This window comes from Melanerpes formicivorus, unplaced genomic scaffold, assembly GCF_026170545.1.
Source record: "Melanerpes formicivorus ecotype bairdi unplaced genomic scaffold, bMelFor1.0.p_v2 SCAF_5, whole genome shotgun sequence".
Lineage (NCBI taxonomy): Eukaryota > Metazoa > Chordata > Aves > Piciformes > Picidae > Melanerpes > Melanerpes formicivorus.
The window spans coordinates 22,466,637-22,483,821 of record NW_027142357.1 but is presented as its reverse complement, the minus strand read 5'-3'; the positions used below and the strand labels follow the sequence as shown (position 1 = coordinate 22,483,821).

At 40.4% G+C, this 17,185-nt stretch overlaps 1 protein-coding gene across 5 annotated transcripts in view; it reads right to left on the bottom strand.

The window, feature by feature from the left end:
- COBLL1 (cordon-bleu WH2 repeat protein like 1) overlaps positions 1 to 16,734 on the bottom strand; it is a 78,562-nt gene extending 61,828 nt beyond the window's left edge. For 2 of the 5 annotated variants that reach the window (XM_068138738.1, XM_068138742.1), the window contains exon 1: positions 16,321 to 16,425. In XM_068138738.1, coding sequence (XP_067994839.1) covers positions 16,321 to 16,364 — 44 coding nt within the window. In that variant the 5' untranslated portion in view covers positions 16,365 to 16,425. The other 3 variants (XM_068138741.1, XM_068138743.1, XM_068138744.1) reach the window with 3 other exon arrangements.
- Positions 16,735 to 17,185: the final 451 nt, after the last annotated feature.

The following is a 17,185-nucleotide window of genomic DNA, read 5'->3' as shown; positions in this document are numbered from 1 at the left end:
ATCACTGCTATGGCATGAAACCTAAAAGCAAACTGAGTGATCTCTTACACTTACTACTATTTCAGTATTGCACTGATTGCAGCAAGAAGCCTTACACCAGCAGATCAATTTAAAACAGAAATTGGGGTACGTCAGATGGGACTATGGTACAATGCAAATATTCTACCTAAAATGTAATTAGCCAAGAAATCAGATAAATAATAATTGGCTCAGGCCAGGTTAAGAGTACTTTCCAGCAAGTACACCTGAACTTTTTCTGATGATAAAGACATTATCAATTGGAACCAGTCATATCCCTGATGCCGGCAGTTTAAAGTCTTCCATGGAGCATGAGAGGTGCTATGAAAAACATGTCCCTTATGTGTTTGGTTTTTTTAATCTTTTTCATTTACTTTTATTACTGAGGATCTTTGCATATCAAAATAAAAGCTTGATTAATGAAAGGATCAGAATTTATCAGCTCCTTGTACTTATTTTCTTCTGTATTTAATTCCCTGGGTATCGGTTATTTTTCTGTTAATTGAAAGGTCAAAGAAAACCCCATGGACACAATAAGCAGAAGGAACTAAACAAACATAAGACCGGATCTTTAATGCAAATGTGTTTCCTGGAGGAAAGGAGTAAATCAGTGCAGATAATGTAGTACAGAAGCAGGAAAAAAGTTTGGGGTTTTTTTTTTGTTTTGTTTTGATTCATAAAATAATAAATCACATGTTCTGTTCAAACAATTTCACTGGAACATAAGTAGCTCTTCGAAACCAGTGCCCTGCTAAGGAATTGACATACTTGCCAAGGTTTAAGTTACTAATCAGAAGCAACAGCTATTTGCTTTGTGGATGAAAAGTTGTGACACCTGTTAACAAGCAAACAAATCACAATCATTTCAAGTTACAACACAACCTGCACAGTGACAGCTGTCTGTGTGAGTAAGACAAGAACTCCAGAATTCTCCTAACATCCAGGGAAAGGGGAAGTAAAGTAATACTGGCAGTATAATTAAGAGGCCTTCAGAGTACAGGACAAGTTCAAATAATGCTTAATGCTTTTCAAATCCACCACTTACAAGGTCACATCAGGGTAATACCACAGCACATCTTCTGATAACCAGGCTTCTGGCCTGTTAGAGAATACCATGCATTTATACGAACAGCTACAATTTAAAGCTTATCTTTACTGACTATAGGACATGATCACTCAAAACGAATCACAGGTCTACTCTAAATTCATTACCTACCCTTGTCTTGCTGTCTGTCGCAGTGATCTGATAACTGACAAATATATTTTCCAGTAAATTAGCTTCTGACCCCAGGAAAGGTTCTCCCTCCATCTCTTTACATGTAATATGGTATCCTCCCAAGTAAAACTGATATAACTCAATCTGTACTACAGAGTTCACTGCATTTCTACAAAAAGATCTAACTTCTGATTAATTCCCACAACTGTTTAATGCAGACATTAAAGAAATTCAGGATTTTGAGACTTCCTTCTCCTATTCCACCTCTGTGAAAAAGCAGAAAGAAGCAGATTAGTGATGCCTTATTTTAAAATACACCTGTTAATTGATATTGGCATGCAAATTGCATTCAAGGTTTATATGTAAAGTTATTTTACCAGTATTTTCTTTTAAAAAATTAATAGAAAGTACTCCAGTAGGGATCCCCTGAGACCATCTCACCTCCAGTATTTTTGACTGAACAGCTTTCCAGTGTACACAAATAACGTGGCAAGGTACATGTGATTTAGAGAAGAGCCCAAACACCAGAAGCATAGTTTGTTTAACCTAATACAACCAGTTCTGTCAACTCCAAAAAATTTAAGAGTAATGAGAAAGGTTCTAAAATAATAGCCCTAGCCCTTTATAGAAGTTGCTATTTCAAGTGTGCTGCCATCTGAACAAGAAAACTGAAATGTCTTTTGGAACATTATACTACAGATGTACTTTTCCTCAGGTATTACGACAACTTGTTATACAAGTGTTGAACAGTTCCTGCAACATCATTCTTACAGAACTTCAGAGAATGGTAGGTAAGCAATGGCAAATGATAGGTCATTCTGCATATGCAACTTCATAAAAACTGTATATTAAATTAGAAATTCATCTTTCAAACTGGAAGTAAAATCAGTATTAAAACAGTATTAAGTTTATGCTGTAAAGCCTTCAAGAGTCATAGTTCTTTCAAGAGAAAGGCATACCTGTTCTCCCTTACAGTTCTGCATAACTGACTCTCCATTGCCTGCTCACATTCTTACCAGATTCTGCTCCTCTACTGTGTAGGCATCAGCAGCGTGGACTGGTTTCGTAGCTTGATTCACACTCAGGAAACTTACTGGAAGGAGGTTAACTTTGCACTTCAGTACAAATACTAAGAGGCTGACAAGGCTGCCTAAGAGGCTCTATTAACCAGTGGAAACTGCTATGCTAAAATCACCTTATCAAAAGAATTCTGGTTTTGAGGACTTAAAAAAAATGTGTAAAAACCCATGTATAATTACAGGAACATCAATTTAACCTTTATCCATATACTTATTCTTTTTCCAGATTCAGCTACTGCTGCCAAACAGAAACTTACTAATATTTCTTAAATACCAGTCGAGTAGTACACTACAGTGTACTACAGATCTACCATGGGGATTGGACTGGATGATTTTCTAAGGTCTCTTCCAATCTGAACAATTCTATGACTTCCGAGAAAACTAAATTGGTAGAACCATAAGCAGAAAAATAATTTGACATACCTCCTTCCTAAAGAGAGAAGGTGTACTTGGAAGCATAAAAACTATTGAAACTAAATTAAAGGCAACACCATTCTGGTCTGCATGGAGACAGAACAGTATACTAAGTGCAGCAGGGGCAGAGAAGCACTTTAGAAGACCTTAAAATAATAAACAACCAAAAAAAAAAAATTAAAAGGGCTACAAGTGAACTCAAAACCCAACCAAATAAAAAACACCACACACAAAAAAAAACAACACCCAAAACCCACCAAACAAACAAAAACTCACAACAAAATGCCAAACCAACAATAAAACCCAAGCAAACAAACAACAAAAAAAATGTCTGATGAAGTGACTAAGTGGACTCCACTTGAACTGGCAGGGCTTAACAGGCACTAGAGAAACAATCCACATTGCCTTCAAGAAACCACCCTTGGCTTGAATATAGAAAAGAGGCTATTTGTATAATCTAATGAACCATAACAGATAAAAATAACCACATTCTGTCTGTGCTGTTGATTAGGGCATTAAAACAGGGCAATGTTTTGTTTTAAGTCATGAACTAGAGGTAGATTCACCAGGTCACAACTGGAAAAGGAGAACTGCTGGTCCTTGATAAGCATGGCAATTACTATTCTTTTATACACAGGACTGCTCTAAGGGAGTACAGCTTCCTTACACAGCAATAATAGCATATCCTTTGATTTATACACTAGTTCTCCAGCAATACCATCAACATCCTGTTTTCATCTTAAAGCACAGCTGGGCAATTGGGCCACAGGCTTTATTTAACAGAGTTCCTATAACTGAGTGCCTCCTTATTATGAGAAGCAGGGCTATACAATTAGCAGCATGTTACCTTCCTGGTTCTTCCATTCTGAAAATCCTAATGTGGAACCTGCCTGATGTACAGAGCATATTACATGTTTCAAACAATGTGATTTAAGTTCATAAATATTACCTAAAAAAGGTAACACATTTCTCCCACCCAGAAAGTCATATAAAAAACACCCAAGAAAATTCAGATAAAAAGGATTTTCTTAATTTACCCTTTCAGAGGTAAGGAGAGAAAACAAATGATCTAAGCTGAAAAATCTCATAAAGCCCTTAAAACACTCATGAATTCCTAAGATCTGAAATCACCTCTGTAAGTTTCCCCTGGATTTAGTTTTCCCTGAATGTAACAGAATCTCTGTAACATGCATAAAATGTATGCATAAACTTTTTTTATTAGACACCTCTTAAATGAAGCATTTGATAATTCTGTATCCTCTGCCATTACAACAATCAGACCCTTGTCAGAAATACCGTATTTTCCACATTCCTCTAATCATGACAGTAACCAGCCTAATAGCACTTTGAACGCTTTGCATGCTCATATTCTGTAACCAAGCAGGAGGGACTCAGGAACATACCACTTGCATGTTGTCACACTCCAGAAATAGAAAGGTCAAGACTGTTCAACTGTTAACCATGGTACTAGTTCAAAAGAGTTTTAGAAGGAATTTTATAAATGAAGACTGTTTTGCTAGTTATATCTAGAGGACATCCACAATTTTTACTGATTTATCTTCAAGCAAGTGGCAAGCAGCATGCCAGCCAAATGTCAGTGAAAACAAAAAGGCTAAATCAATATGGAAAAACTAAATCAATATGGAACACATTTCTTAAATGGCAACTAATGACCCTGATTCAAGAGCATTAATGAACCTTAAATTTGTCTACCCTGGCCATAAAAGTTGTAGGGTGGGGTAGGTGATGGGGGTGAGAAACACAAAATTACCACCAATGCAACTACAGCAATAGAAGTTTCAGTGATAAGGTATGTACATCTGAGCATCACCCAGACCACAGCTTCTACTCTGGGTCTTTGTTGTAGGCACTAGGTCAGGGACAAGGTGCCAATGGTTAATTTTCCAAAATTTCCCCAAAATGTGCCCCCAATTCCCCAAATTTAACTGCAGTAGATCAGTGCTTCATAAAACATTGCTATAAACCTCAATTTATGGAGCACTCAACCCATCTGGAAAGAAAAAAATTCACAGGTGGCCTTCTACATAGATGACAGAAGCTAGAAACAGAATGAGACACAAGAAAGTGCTCAGATTCAGCCACAAACTCTGAAATTGTTAAGTTCACCTTCATTCTACCAAGTAAAACTCTACATTCCAATAATCTAAACCCCACTGACTGCTCCCAAGTGCCACATTTTCCCCTCCCAGTTAGGGCTGCATTTTGATTACCACCCAGAGGAGAAAATTCACAGAAAGGATTCTAGCTTCTTATCAGAGAACAGTTTCAAGCTGTGGCTAATGACCATCCAGCTTTTCTTCTGATGGACAAAACAATGACCAAAATTTTGGTTTTGTTTTTGGTTTTTTTTTTCCCCTCACATGGATATAAAGTCACCACCATAGTACTACTACCTTAAAACAGAATGGACCTCTTTGGATCCAGAAATTCAAAGGTGGCCCTTCTAAAATATTCTCAAATTAAAAGAGTATCATAAGGTGAATACAGGCAAGGGAAGAGGGCCTAATGCAACAAAAGCCTTGTCTAAAGTTAAAATGACAAAGGAACTACCTCAGACTTAGAAACATAGAATCAGTCGGGGTTGGAAGGGACCACAAGGATCATCTAGTTCCAACCCCCCTGCCATGGGCAGGGACACCTCACACTAGATCAGGCTGGCCAGAGCCTCATCCAGCCTGCTCTTAAACACCTCCAGGGACGGCACCTCAACCACCTCCCTGGACAACCCATTCCACTGTAAGAGTGGTGAAGCCCTGAAAAACTTCTTCCTCACGTCCAGTCTGAATCTCCCCACCTCCAGCTTCATTCCATTCCCCCTAGTCCTGTCACTACCTGATATCCTAAGAAGTCCCTCCCCAGCCTTCATGTAGGCCCCCTTCAGATACTGGAAGGCCACAATAAGGTCACCTCGGAGCCTTCTTTTCTCCAGACTGAACAACCCCAACTCTTTCAGTCTGTCCTCATAGGAGAGGTGCTCCAGCCCTCATCCTCATAGCCCTTCTCTGGACACCTTCCAGCATGTCCATATCCCCCTTGTAATAGGGGCTCCAGAACTGGATGCAGTACTCCAGGTGGGGTCTCTCCAGAGCTGAGTAGAGGGGGAGAATCACCTCCCTTGACCTGCTGGCCACACTTCTCTTGATGCAGCCCAGGATCTGATTGGCTTTGCGGGCTGCAAGCGCACATTGAGAGCTCATGTTGAGCTTCTCATCCACCAGCACCCCCAAATCCCTCTCCTCAGGGCTGCTTTCCAGCCAGTCACTGCCCAGCCTGGATTTGTGCCTGGGATTGCCTTGACCCAGATGCAGGACATCTGTGATTAGAACCAACTTATCAGTGACTTGAACTGAAGAACATAAAACTCACTGTACAAACTTACCGTACCAGCTGAACAGCAGCAAACCTACTCAGTTCAGAGTAAGACAATGAAAATTCCTTCCACTAGACTGTCCATAAGTGAGAAAGATAGGTACACAACCTATTTAACTTCTGTGAAAAAAACCCCAAGCAATAAAAAAACAAAACCCCCAAACCACCACCACCAAAACACCACCACAAAATCCCATTAATAATAAAAAACTCATAAACAAAGGAGGGTGGAGAGCAGTGTGACTCTCCATATCCAGCACTAGATCCCTCAATGAATCAGTCTTTGTCACAAGGAGCCACCAAACCACTTCTTCCTCACTGCCACTTTATATTTCACTGAAAATATTTGCTAAGCAGTCACAGATAAACACAATGGCGCATAATAATGACACAGCTATGTCAATGTGAGGATGTGATTCATGTTTTCAGACGATCTCATTCTACTGTCAGCAGCCAAAAGTTTCTAAGGGATTGAGCTTAATGACTGATTTTTTACAATTTCAATTTATGCTATACCATGTAGCTGTCCCTTCCTATCTTTGATAAAGTATCACATGCCCTTTTACAAACAGACTAGAGGATACTTCTACCACCTTGAACATTTATTCACAGGATACCACAAACAGACTCAAGAAAATATTTACTCTCACTGTATGACTGAGATGTGAAATATGATGTGACAGGATGTGGGGAAGGCCAGTAACTGTGGATAGAGTTTTCCACATCTCATTAGGTTTGGTGGGGTTTTTTTGGTTTTGTTTTGAATTTAAAAATACAAGTTAAAACTTCATGAAAAATTATTACTTCTAACCCTGGAGCTTTTGTTTGCATGTAACACAACTCACACATTTTCCTTTCTGAAAGTATGTTGTTGGCAAATGAACACACTTCTCTACTAATGAGAGTAGGATTTTTCAAGGGTATTTTTAACCTAAATTTCTAAAGTTCTTCCAGTAGCTCTCACAAACATTTATTTACAACATAAAAGGTTCACTGGAGACTTGATTTCCTAGTACACATCTCTGTGCTAGGAAGCAGCAGCATCAACTTGTCAAGAACACAGATTTTACTCAAGAAATGTGAAGGAAAATCTATTTCTTTAGTGGAGACAGCATGCAGGACATCTCTCCCTTCTGCAGAGGGACAGTGATTTGACTGACACTATATAGATGTTTTCATGAAACCACTCAAAGTAACAAGTAATTTTAAAATCTCCATCTGTAGTCATCAGGTATAAAATACTGCTTGGCATTGTGTAGGATGAAATCGCAGCATTTATGTTATGTGCCATTATTTCCAAACACTGTCAATTCTACCCTATAAACTTATTCTGGATTAAGTGCTGGCAAGTTATTGTGAAAAGAAAAAAATCCTGTAAACCTGTTAGATGGCAGGATTTATGTATTGGCACTACAGAATCCAAGAAATTAAGAGCAGGGGGGGGAAAGGGCAGAAGCCTATCAACAGTATAAAGAAAAAAAACAAGAACAGATGATTTTTTTGAGCAATTCTAAAACTATGATAGCATCAAACCCCATTTTTTTCCAAAACTAATGACCATATACTTTCAACGTTTCATTTAACATTTGCAATTCATTGTGTTTCCCTCCTCCTCCTTTATTAATTTGAGATTTACAGATAAAGTGGCATTATAGACTGGAAAGTTTGTAAGAATGTTTGCATGACAGAAATATGAGAACAGTTGAAGATTCTTAGAAATAAGACAGATTTCAGCAGTTCAGACAACGATGTCAGATTGTTTTACATGCTAAGCTGGTTCATATTCTCTCCTATCTCGCTAGCCATTGACAATCAGCTCTGAGGGACTGCTTATAAAATGCTTTGCTTTTCCATACCTTCTAGATTTTCATCATGCATTGCCTGGTGTATTGACGCTTTCTCCATGATACCTATGGGGTATCTATCCTACACTACAGAACAATCAAAACAAAGGCCAAAAGTTACCTTGATTTCAAAATCCTCTGAGCCCCAAATGTATCACTTGGAAGAAAAAACAGATCCTTCGCCAAGCTCCCTAAAAATCCACCCACCCAGCAAGAAACAAAAGACAAGCATCAAGAAGCTAAAGGAATATCAACACATCTAACCCACTTCCATCAGTTCATTTCTACTCCAAATGCCCTGACAACCTGTCATGTAGACTTCAAATTAAATATATCTACTTCTGAGGAAGGTCAGCATACACTACACTAAGAAAATGACAGCTACTGCCCCCAAAAAGGTCATAAGTAAACTCTGATTTAGTTAAAAGAAGAAAAATAATAAAATAAATCCTATTTCATATTTCCAGCTATCACTGCTGCTTCAAGATCTCAGCTCCAGGCCCTGCTATGTCTAAGGCATTACCTAACCACAGATAAGCAAGCAGACAAGAACAGCTACCATAAGAAAGGGCCTGGGAAGCCTTTCTCCCCTTAAACACCACAATGAAAATAGTCTCCATGCCCATGTAAATACAAGGATCAAAACCGCAGGCAAAGGGAAGTCAGAAATCATGAATTAGGGAACAGGAGAAGACACAGAAAAGTTTATGTCTGGAGGCTTCATAGACTACATGAAGAAAGCAATAACTCTAAAGAAATAAAAGCCTGGGAACCTAGGGGCAACTTCCAACAACAGGGATACCTGATTTTTGAGGAACTGAAGTTTCTGAATTAAAAGAAACAAAGACTTGTCAAAGCCCCGATTTCTGTCATGGCTTAAATTTCTGATTTTATAAAGCTCCTAAAAATCATCAGAAATTCCCCTTCCAGAAATTCAATGTACTACACAATTAGTCACTGACTAACACACTTTGTCTTGCAAATTAATGAACTAAAAATATCACCCATGCATGCAAATAGTTTCTATGCTCTGTAAGATGTAATGGTTTCATTTTTATGTCTATAGAATATGCATTTTTAATGAAACAAACTAAAGGTTTAAGTCCTCAGCTACTAGTGAAGAAAAATGTACTTCATTTTTGCGTGAAGGGGTTACAACCCAGCACCATGAGTTGTAAACATGCATTTTCTGAACATTGTTACTAACAGACGTTTTGTCTCCTCTAATATTTGTTTCCTACATCCAGAGACAAAACAAATGTTTCTCCCAAGTAAAAATTGCTTTCAGTATTGCTTTCACACAAATGATTCAACGATAGATACCTCAGTGATTATCTTATACCTGCAGTATTAAGTTCAGTTGTTTTGTCGGTCTGGTTTGACAACACAGAAGGACTCTACTAGGTTTTAAAAAACTCAGAAGCAATACAATGATACTTAAACACGTGGTACAACAGAAATTACAAAAGCCAAACTTGATGAGCTGTGTTCTGCCCTACTGCACTTCTAATAGGTGATGCCTCCACATAAATAGATAATGCACCTACCACTACCACCCTACTGGTGGTCCCCCATATCCTTGAACATTCTTATTTAACTCACCAATAAAGCTCCCAGCCCATCAAACTGGAGAGGGGGAAAAAAAATACATGAAGAAAAAAAAAGGTCAAACTGGATTCAACATACAAAAAAATAATTAATTGTGCAAAAACACTAGAAAAAGCAGTTCCTCCAGGCAACTTTTTGTTTTATAGGTACAACTAATAGTGATACTTATATCTTTCCCACAGTAAAACATTTTAAAGTTACCTGCTTAAAAAAAAAAAATAAATAAAATGTACAGAGCTTTAATCTTTGGGAAAAAAAAAATTGCATCTGAAGATTTAACATGAAATCCAGGTAAAAAAAGCAAAGTGAAAACTAATTTCCAACAGGAAACCAAGGCCCACATAAACACTTTCAAACAATAAATCAATACTCAGGAATATTGACTTGAAAAGGGGGTTGATTTAAAGAAAATAACCTTTCTAATGCTGCTATTTTGAGATAGCGGGGTAGGGTTTTTTTAATTAAGACCATACCATTTTATGGGAGAAATGTAGAGCAAAGAACAAAAACTGTACAATCTGAGAAGAATTCAAGCTCACAAAGGGTCTTGTTTAGCATACAGCAATTGTTTGCATTGTTTAGGGAGGAGGAAGAGTTTGCTTATTTTTAAACAAGACTGATCCGTGTTTTCCAAATCAAGTAGCTGTATTTTCCAAAGTAAAATTCAAATAAATGTGCAGAAAAGAGTTTTAAAATATAGCTAAGAAAGTACAGCTCAAAAACTATTTCTTCAATGAAAAATCTATGTAGAACTAAACAAACAAACCAATGCTTTCTGACAGAAGAAAGGTTATGCCCAGCTAAAAATATTTAATTACTCTATTTTCTTTAACTGAAAATAGCAATTCTGACAACCCTAGTCTTGTAACACAGTCAACATATATGCAACCTCCCCAGAGAGACACTCTGAACATAGATTCATCCTTCAACAACCCTTCAACTTCGACAACTTACAATCACCAGAAGACACATAAATGCACATGCCCCTTCTGAACTAGATAACCTCCTGACAAAAAAAATAAATATAGGAACTCTCAGTTCTGTAAAGATTCCCATGGCATTCCACTTACAGTGCATAAAAAATATGTTTCTTCAGCTATGAAAAAAATGCACTTCTATCCGCTAGACTACCACCAATGCAGATTTTTAGTTCAAAAACATCTACAGGAACTCCAGTTAGTAAGGGTTTAAGTTCACTCTCATATAAAGACTTGCATTTTTAATTGTGGACCTTATTTTAAGAGAAAATCAACTCTCTGAGTTTTAGAGCAGTACAGCAAATACTTAAAGACAACTCTTTCTCAAACAGCAGGCAGCTACGTGAACTTCAGAGTAGCAGGTCAGCTGTTGGGGAAGAAAGTCAGAGCCAGGTGAAAAGAAAATAAAGCACACAATCAGATCTGTTTTAACTTGCAAGCTGCCATAAAAGAGAACACTAAGCATTCCTTGTATTCACAATAATAACAGAGCAACTCATCTTACTAACTTATTAATTTAAAAAAAAAAAAAAAAGATTAAAAAAATTAGTTGAGCAGACTAACATTGTTAAAACTCTAATGACTGGATAATTTGGCATCTGCTGCTCCCCAGCACACCTAAAACTACAACAGTGTCAAACAGAAACAACAGCAGTGAAGCTAGAAAAACCTGTATGCTTAGAAACATTCTTTCAATATACAAGTTAAAAAAGTCAGAAGAATTACTGGCCTTCGTGAAGGGAGACCTTTTTAGTTATTGCCAGATTACAGAAGTCTTTTATTTGTGACTTTAAAACAGTCCTTGAGTGTCAGCAAACAAGAATCCTGTTAATATGTTCAGTTTCCCCTGGAATCTAAGCTTTTGGTGCTCTACAATGGGTTCTCCTCTTCTTCCACTTAACACATTTGTGCTTACTCAACACAAACTGTTCTTCAAGTTTACAAACACCTTAATCTCCTTTAAAGTTCACCAAAAAAGTCCAGTAACAATAGAAAGAAGCTATTCTAAAATAACACTGAAACTCACCTTTCACTCTCAAGCACTTTCTCCCCTTACATGGTTTTGATATGTTGCTCACTAGCTCTCACTTTTACTTTTCACAGGATACCACCACACTTGGGCAAAGCTTTGAAATAATTCTGCTGGTTTCTCTATTTGCATATTACCCTCCCACACATTTTTTCACCCTAGTATCCACATTCCTCAACCCCCTAATGTTTCCTTGATCTCATTCCCACAGCCACACACTCCAACAGTGAACATTACCACTGACTACTCCATAGGCACCCAGCTATGACTTTAGATTTAAAAGTCTGAGTAACCAAAAAAGCTTTTAAATATAACATTCAGTTCATGGCAACACTGTGTCATGGAACTGTTTGATACTGCCTAACAAGGTTAAGGCAGAGAACATAAAAACAACAACATAATTGCTTCAAGAAATATTACATGTATGTTCAGAACTCAGTTGGCAAATTACTCCTTGGAATGATTAGTATTCAAGTAGCTCCTGACAGGCATCCACCCACAAAGAAGCTAACTCCCTGTTTCAAACATTCAGCAAACTCTCTGGTCACAACTTTCAAAGTTCTTTCCAGTTTGTTATTGCTCAATTAGTTGATCTTCATCAGGGTCACAGAGATGATAAAAAATGAGCTAGCTACTTATCATGAAGTCCTCAGTCTAACAGATAAAGCACATCGAAGGGCCACTTGTCAGACCAATGCCAGCCTAACTTCTGACCCTAGATAGCTTTACCATTTAGTAGCACAAGCACAAAAGATCTTGTGTTTATTCATAAATGTGTGTATGTAATAACACAGCACACAGAGCAACAACAGCAGCTAATTCATTGCAAGATAAAAATGTAGTTTTGGCCCTGACCTAAATTTCACCAAACTGAGCAAATTCAGACACGCTCCCCCTCACTCCCATGCCAGCCAGGTACTGTGGCTTGGCAACAGAATGCTTGGTTTGAAGCTATTGCTATATTTTCTGCCCTTCCCATACTCCACAACAGAGAGAATTTAAATTTATACTTGAACAAACCTGTGGCTACATTGTGAACCAACTCAGCCAACATGAAAGAGTAAAAAAGCTCAAATCAGCATTTTATGCTTCATGCCAAACACTTCTCAGATTGAGCTACAGCTGACATCTCCAGAGATGCATAATCTAATTTAAATTATTTTATAAAACCTCAACAGTTACACACTCAAGAGGAAAGATAAATTTCTTGTTCTTTTAAGAAATATCTCACTTCCTGGGCTAGCACTAACCATGAAAAAAAGTATTACCACCTGCTCTTCTTATTAAACCTTTCAAATACATTCACTAGGTCAAGAAACCAGAAAAAGGGAGCACGAAGACACATCTAAGGACTGTTTCTGGCAGTAACCTAACCGAAGCTCAGTCTGATTCTGCTCCCCACAACCATCTCTCTCTTCAGCTCCTGGAGAGCAGCTGTTATCTCCTAAGCCTGTTTTCATTAGACACAAAATGACAGAACACAGGGCTTTTTCTCAGGCAAAGCACATCAAATACTACTACTTTGTAAAATAGCATACAGACTTAAGGGAACAAACAAAATAATGCAAAATTACCAGAAACCGATTAGCATGGCAGGTGGACCTCAATGCACATTCTAATACTTCAGAAGAAATCTTCTGTTCATCAAAAGCCACATTTGCTCCAGTATTCGAACAGCACATTAACTTGCATTACAGGTCTTCATGGTAAAAGCCCCTGTCAACTTGCGACATCTACTTGGTAATGTAAAAGTTTCTTTACTCCACAGCACAGGATTGGTATCTAGCAACAGCAAGAAAATTGTGTTCAAGAAGTGGGATACCAACCACTGCCACTAAGGGGAAAGGAAAAAAACCAACCAAACAAACAAACAAACAAAAATACCAGTATTAAAACACACGTTTCCCTATCATCCCATAACACTGCCAATACAAGCCAGTCCAGCTCTGTGATGAACTTGAGCAGACTGTGGCAATCAACCTGGCAAGAGCACACTGTTCTAAGTGCTGCTCAGATTCAAGGCAAAATAGATGAGGCATAAAATGCCTTAAAAGTCAGTCTAGCCAAGTTTGTTCTGCTATGAGAAGAAACTGTGTTACATCCAGTCAGTTACTGGGCACACCTACTATTCACCATATTCCAAAAAACTCCAGCCAACTACTGGGCACACCTTCTATTCATCATATTAAAAAAAAAAAAAAAAAAAAAATCTAGCAAAGTCTGGTTTTTGCAAGAATCTTTACTAATTTACCTTGATTTTACAGTAAGAATAACACTGGCATGTTGTTTTTCCCCCAAACTGAAGCAAATATTTTCATCCAGTATCAGTTTTAATAAAAAAAATTTTCCACAGTAAAGTATAATCCTGCATGCAAAAACAATTGCCATCCAGGATACAATTAAAGGATCCTTTCCCAAAGCTTGTCCCAATAGAACAGATACGAAAATTCTACATATTGAAAAGCCACCAATGATTAAGTTACATAGATGCTCCAAGGCTAAGAAAATATTAATGCTTGGAAACTCACAACACACCTTAAATACCTCCATCCTTCTTGGCAGTTAGCATAAACAGACTTTCTAAGCCGTGAAGTTTTCAGCAATTACACTACGTAACTTGAAACGGTGATTTAAGAACACATTTAGTTGCTAACAGCTTTCAGCTATGGATTAACAACGTTCTCCACCTGGCCAGACAAGCCGAGATAATGTAGTATCACATCATTTGGTAATAAACAAAATTGATATTTTGAGTCAAATTCTTACTAGACTGCACAATGTATCCTGCTGTCTCAAGCAGAACCACAGCACTGCTTACTATTCAAAAATGTACCTGTGGATCATTTTCAATAAACTGGGAGTTGCCGGTTTTGTTACTATGTCCAGATTTTTTTCCCCACGTCCAGTGTTTGGATGAGCAAATGGGAGCACCTTCAGGAAATAATTTTACTGCCAATACAGAACTTCTTGTACCAAGAAAGGAATGGTAAATTGATTTCATAAGTACCAAATTATATGGGAACATCTGATAAAAGGCCTGAAAGTATATCTATAATGTAAATGTGCAGTGCTGTTAGCTCTATGTTTTTCAAAACAAAGATGTAAATTTTGACAGATACTTTGTCACATTAAACAGACTACTTTTCCTGACTTACCTAAGTCAAGTAGCAGCCAAAATTCAGTATAACTAACAGCTTTATAGCAGGTAACAGGCCTACAGAAACTGTCAGAACCACCACAATTTTAATTATGCCTTTTTGCTTGTTTTCATGTTCCTGCCCACAAGTAAAACTGAGAACCTTCAAAACATACTGTTTTAGTCATCTCCTAACCTGGTACCACCCCCTATCATCCTAAACTCAGTCCTTTCAACTGTGGTTACATACCCAAAGCCTTACAAATGCACCAATTATCTATAACATAATTATACCTTCGACACTGATTAACAATACAAACTTCATTTCTCAATGGCCATACATAAACATAGAATTGCCACAAGGCCTAAATTAATTAACACCCCTCCTCCATGGGTTTTCCATATCCATTAGAGCCACGACTTCAAAATGATGATTGCTACTGCAAATTACCATCAACTGCACCTGTTTCGCCTGTGCTTACTTGCTCTGAAATCCAATAAATTTTTGCAGGTTCAAAAAAGTCTTGGGGTTAAAAAAATACACTCACCATGTATTTTGTCCCTTCTATTTACGTATCACTCCAGTAGTCTTGTAATTTGAATCAAGTTCCTAATGAAGTTCAGTGATTTTTTTTTTATTCAAGCACACCTGAACTCAATGCCAAGTAGTTTTACTCAGACGTAAAAATGTATTCTTTAAAGTTACATTTCTCCGGAGAAGCCCAACACTTAAAAACAAACAAACGAGTCCTTTGTGATTTTATTTCTCCCAAAAGATGCTGTTTGGTGGGGTTTGTTTGGTTAGTTTGGTTTCTTGTTGTTGGGTTTGTTTTTTTTTTTTCTGTGAGACCTACCAAAGCACTGAAAACCGCCCAGCTCCCCACACCTCACAGCGAGCGAACTGGAAGCCGGCGTACCGCACCTTACGGGTGCTCACACGGCTAACCGGGGCGTCACCGACAGTTCCGTCACGACGCGCTCTCAACCGCACCAGCGGCTGCTGGTAATGCTCCTACCTGGCAGTGGTACCTGGACGGCGACACCGACAGGCAGGTCACGGCTCGCCCCGTAGAAATGCCCCAGGCGACTGGCGAGGGCTGGCGCTGCAGCCCGAACACCCGTCGCTGTGGATAGGCACCACCGAGGAGGGCGCCGGCGGCCCCGTCCCGCCGAAGAGCCCATCTTCGGCCAGGGGAACCAGCACAGCCGCGATGCCGTCGAGGCGTCGGAGAAGGCGCACTGCCAGCCTGCTCCCGCCGTGCCGGCAGCCGTTTAACGGTCGCGCTGCCCCATCTGCTACGGCCTTCTCACTCGACTCGGCAGCGGCTCTGCGGTCCCGAGTGGACCTTCCGCCTCGCTCGCTCCGAAGCCGGAGGAAGGGCTGTATTCACTCACCCCCCGGCGCTGTGGGGAGCCGCCCCTCGCTACTGGTACCCTCTCAAACGCCGTACCCTTCGCAGTACCAGCCTTCCCTCCCCAAGCTGCCCCCTCGCACCTTTCTTCACCCGTCCTCATAAACAACCTGGCACAACCGCAGCCTCGTGCCAGCAGCCTCCCTGGACCCGTTGGGTGCCCAGGCCTCCCATCAGTGCGGTGAGTTGCACTTACCCTGAAGGCGATGGGGCGGCCGCCTGCTGAGCGCAGCCGTCCATGCCGGCAGTCGAGTGAGTGCTGGGCGGGCGTAGTCGCTGGGACCCGCCCGCACAGCCTCAGCGACCCGCCTCACCTGCTCGGGGCGGGCTGAAGAAGGCAGCTCCGGTCTGCCACCCCCAGTGCCGCCTTGCCTCCGAGCCCAGGCATTCCTCTCTGTTTACAGGGTGGCCGTGGGGCGCCTTCCTGGGGCGGAGGCCGCGGTGGCGGTCACGCACACGGCTCCGCTGGGCTGTCTGCGCTGGGGCAGCCGCTCACTGGACCACACCTTGGGCGGGGGTAGGGGGGGAACCACAGAAGGAGGGGAAAAAAAATAAAAATCAACTTCGCGGCGAGAAACTTGAAACGCAGAACGTTCCCCTCTCCCGCAGCCGCGCAGAGACAGACACTCCCTGTTCCCGTCCCAGCTCCTCCTTCATCCTTTCGCTTGCCTGCCCGCCTCCGCATACCCAGCTCTCTCCAGCGGCTGCCCGGCGCTCGACCGGTACGGAGACTCCGCTCGGCCCCAGCCGCGGGCTGTCAGCTGCCAGCGGGGGCAGGGCCGGTTCTCTGGGCTGGAATTTTCCTCTCCGAGAAGAGTCCCGGCGGCCGCCTTTGGCTCGGTCCTTCCCCATTCCAGCCACCAGGGCGCGGGGCGAAATCCCTACAGGTAGTGAGAACCGGGAGGGGAGCCCAAGGCCAGGGGCGGCAGTCAGACCCCGAGGCGCATCCAGCGCCCTCCCGCAAAGTGCTCTGCTGTGAACAGTTAGGTCCTATGCCTGTTGTGCAGAGCGCCTGGGACGTGCGTGTTCTGACCGCGTGCTTAGAAGTTTCCTTACAGTTG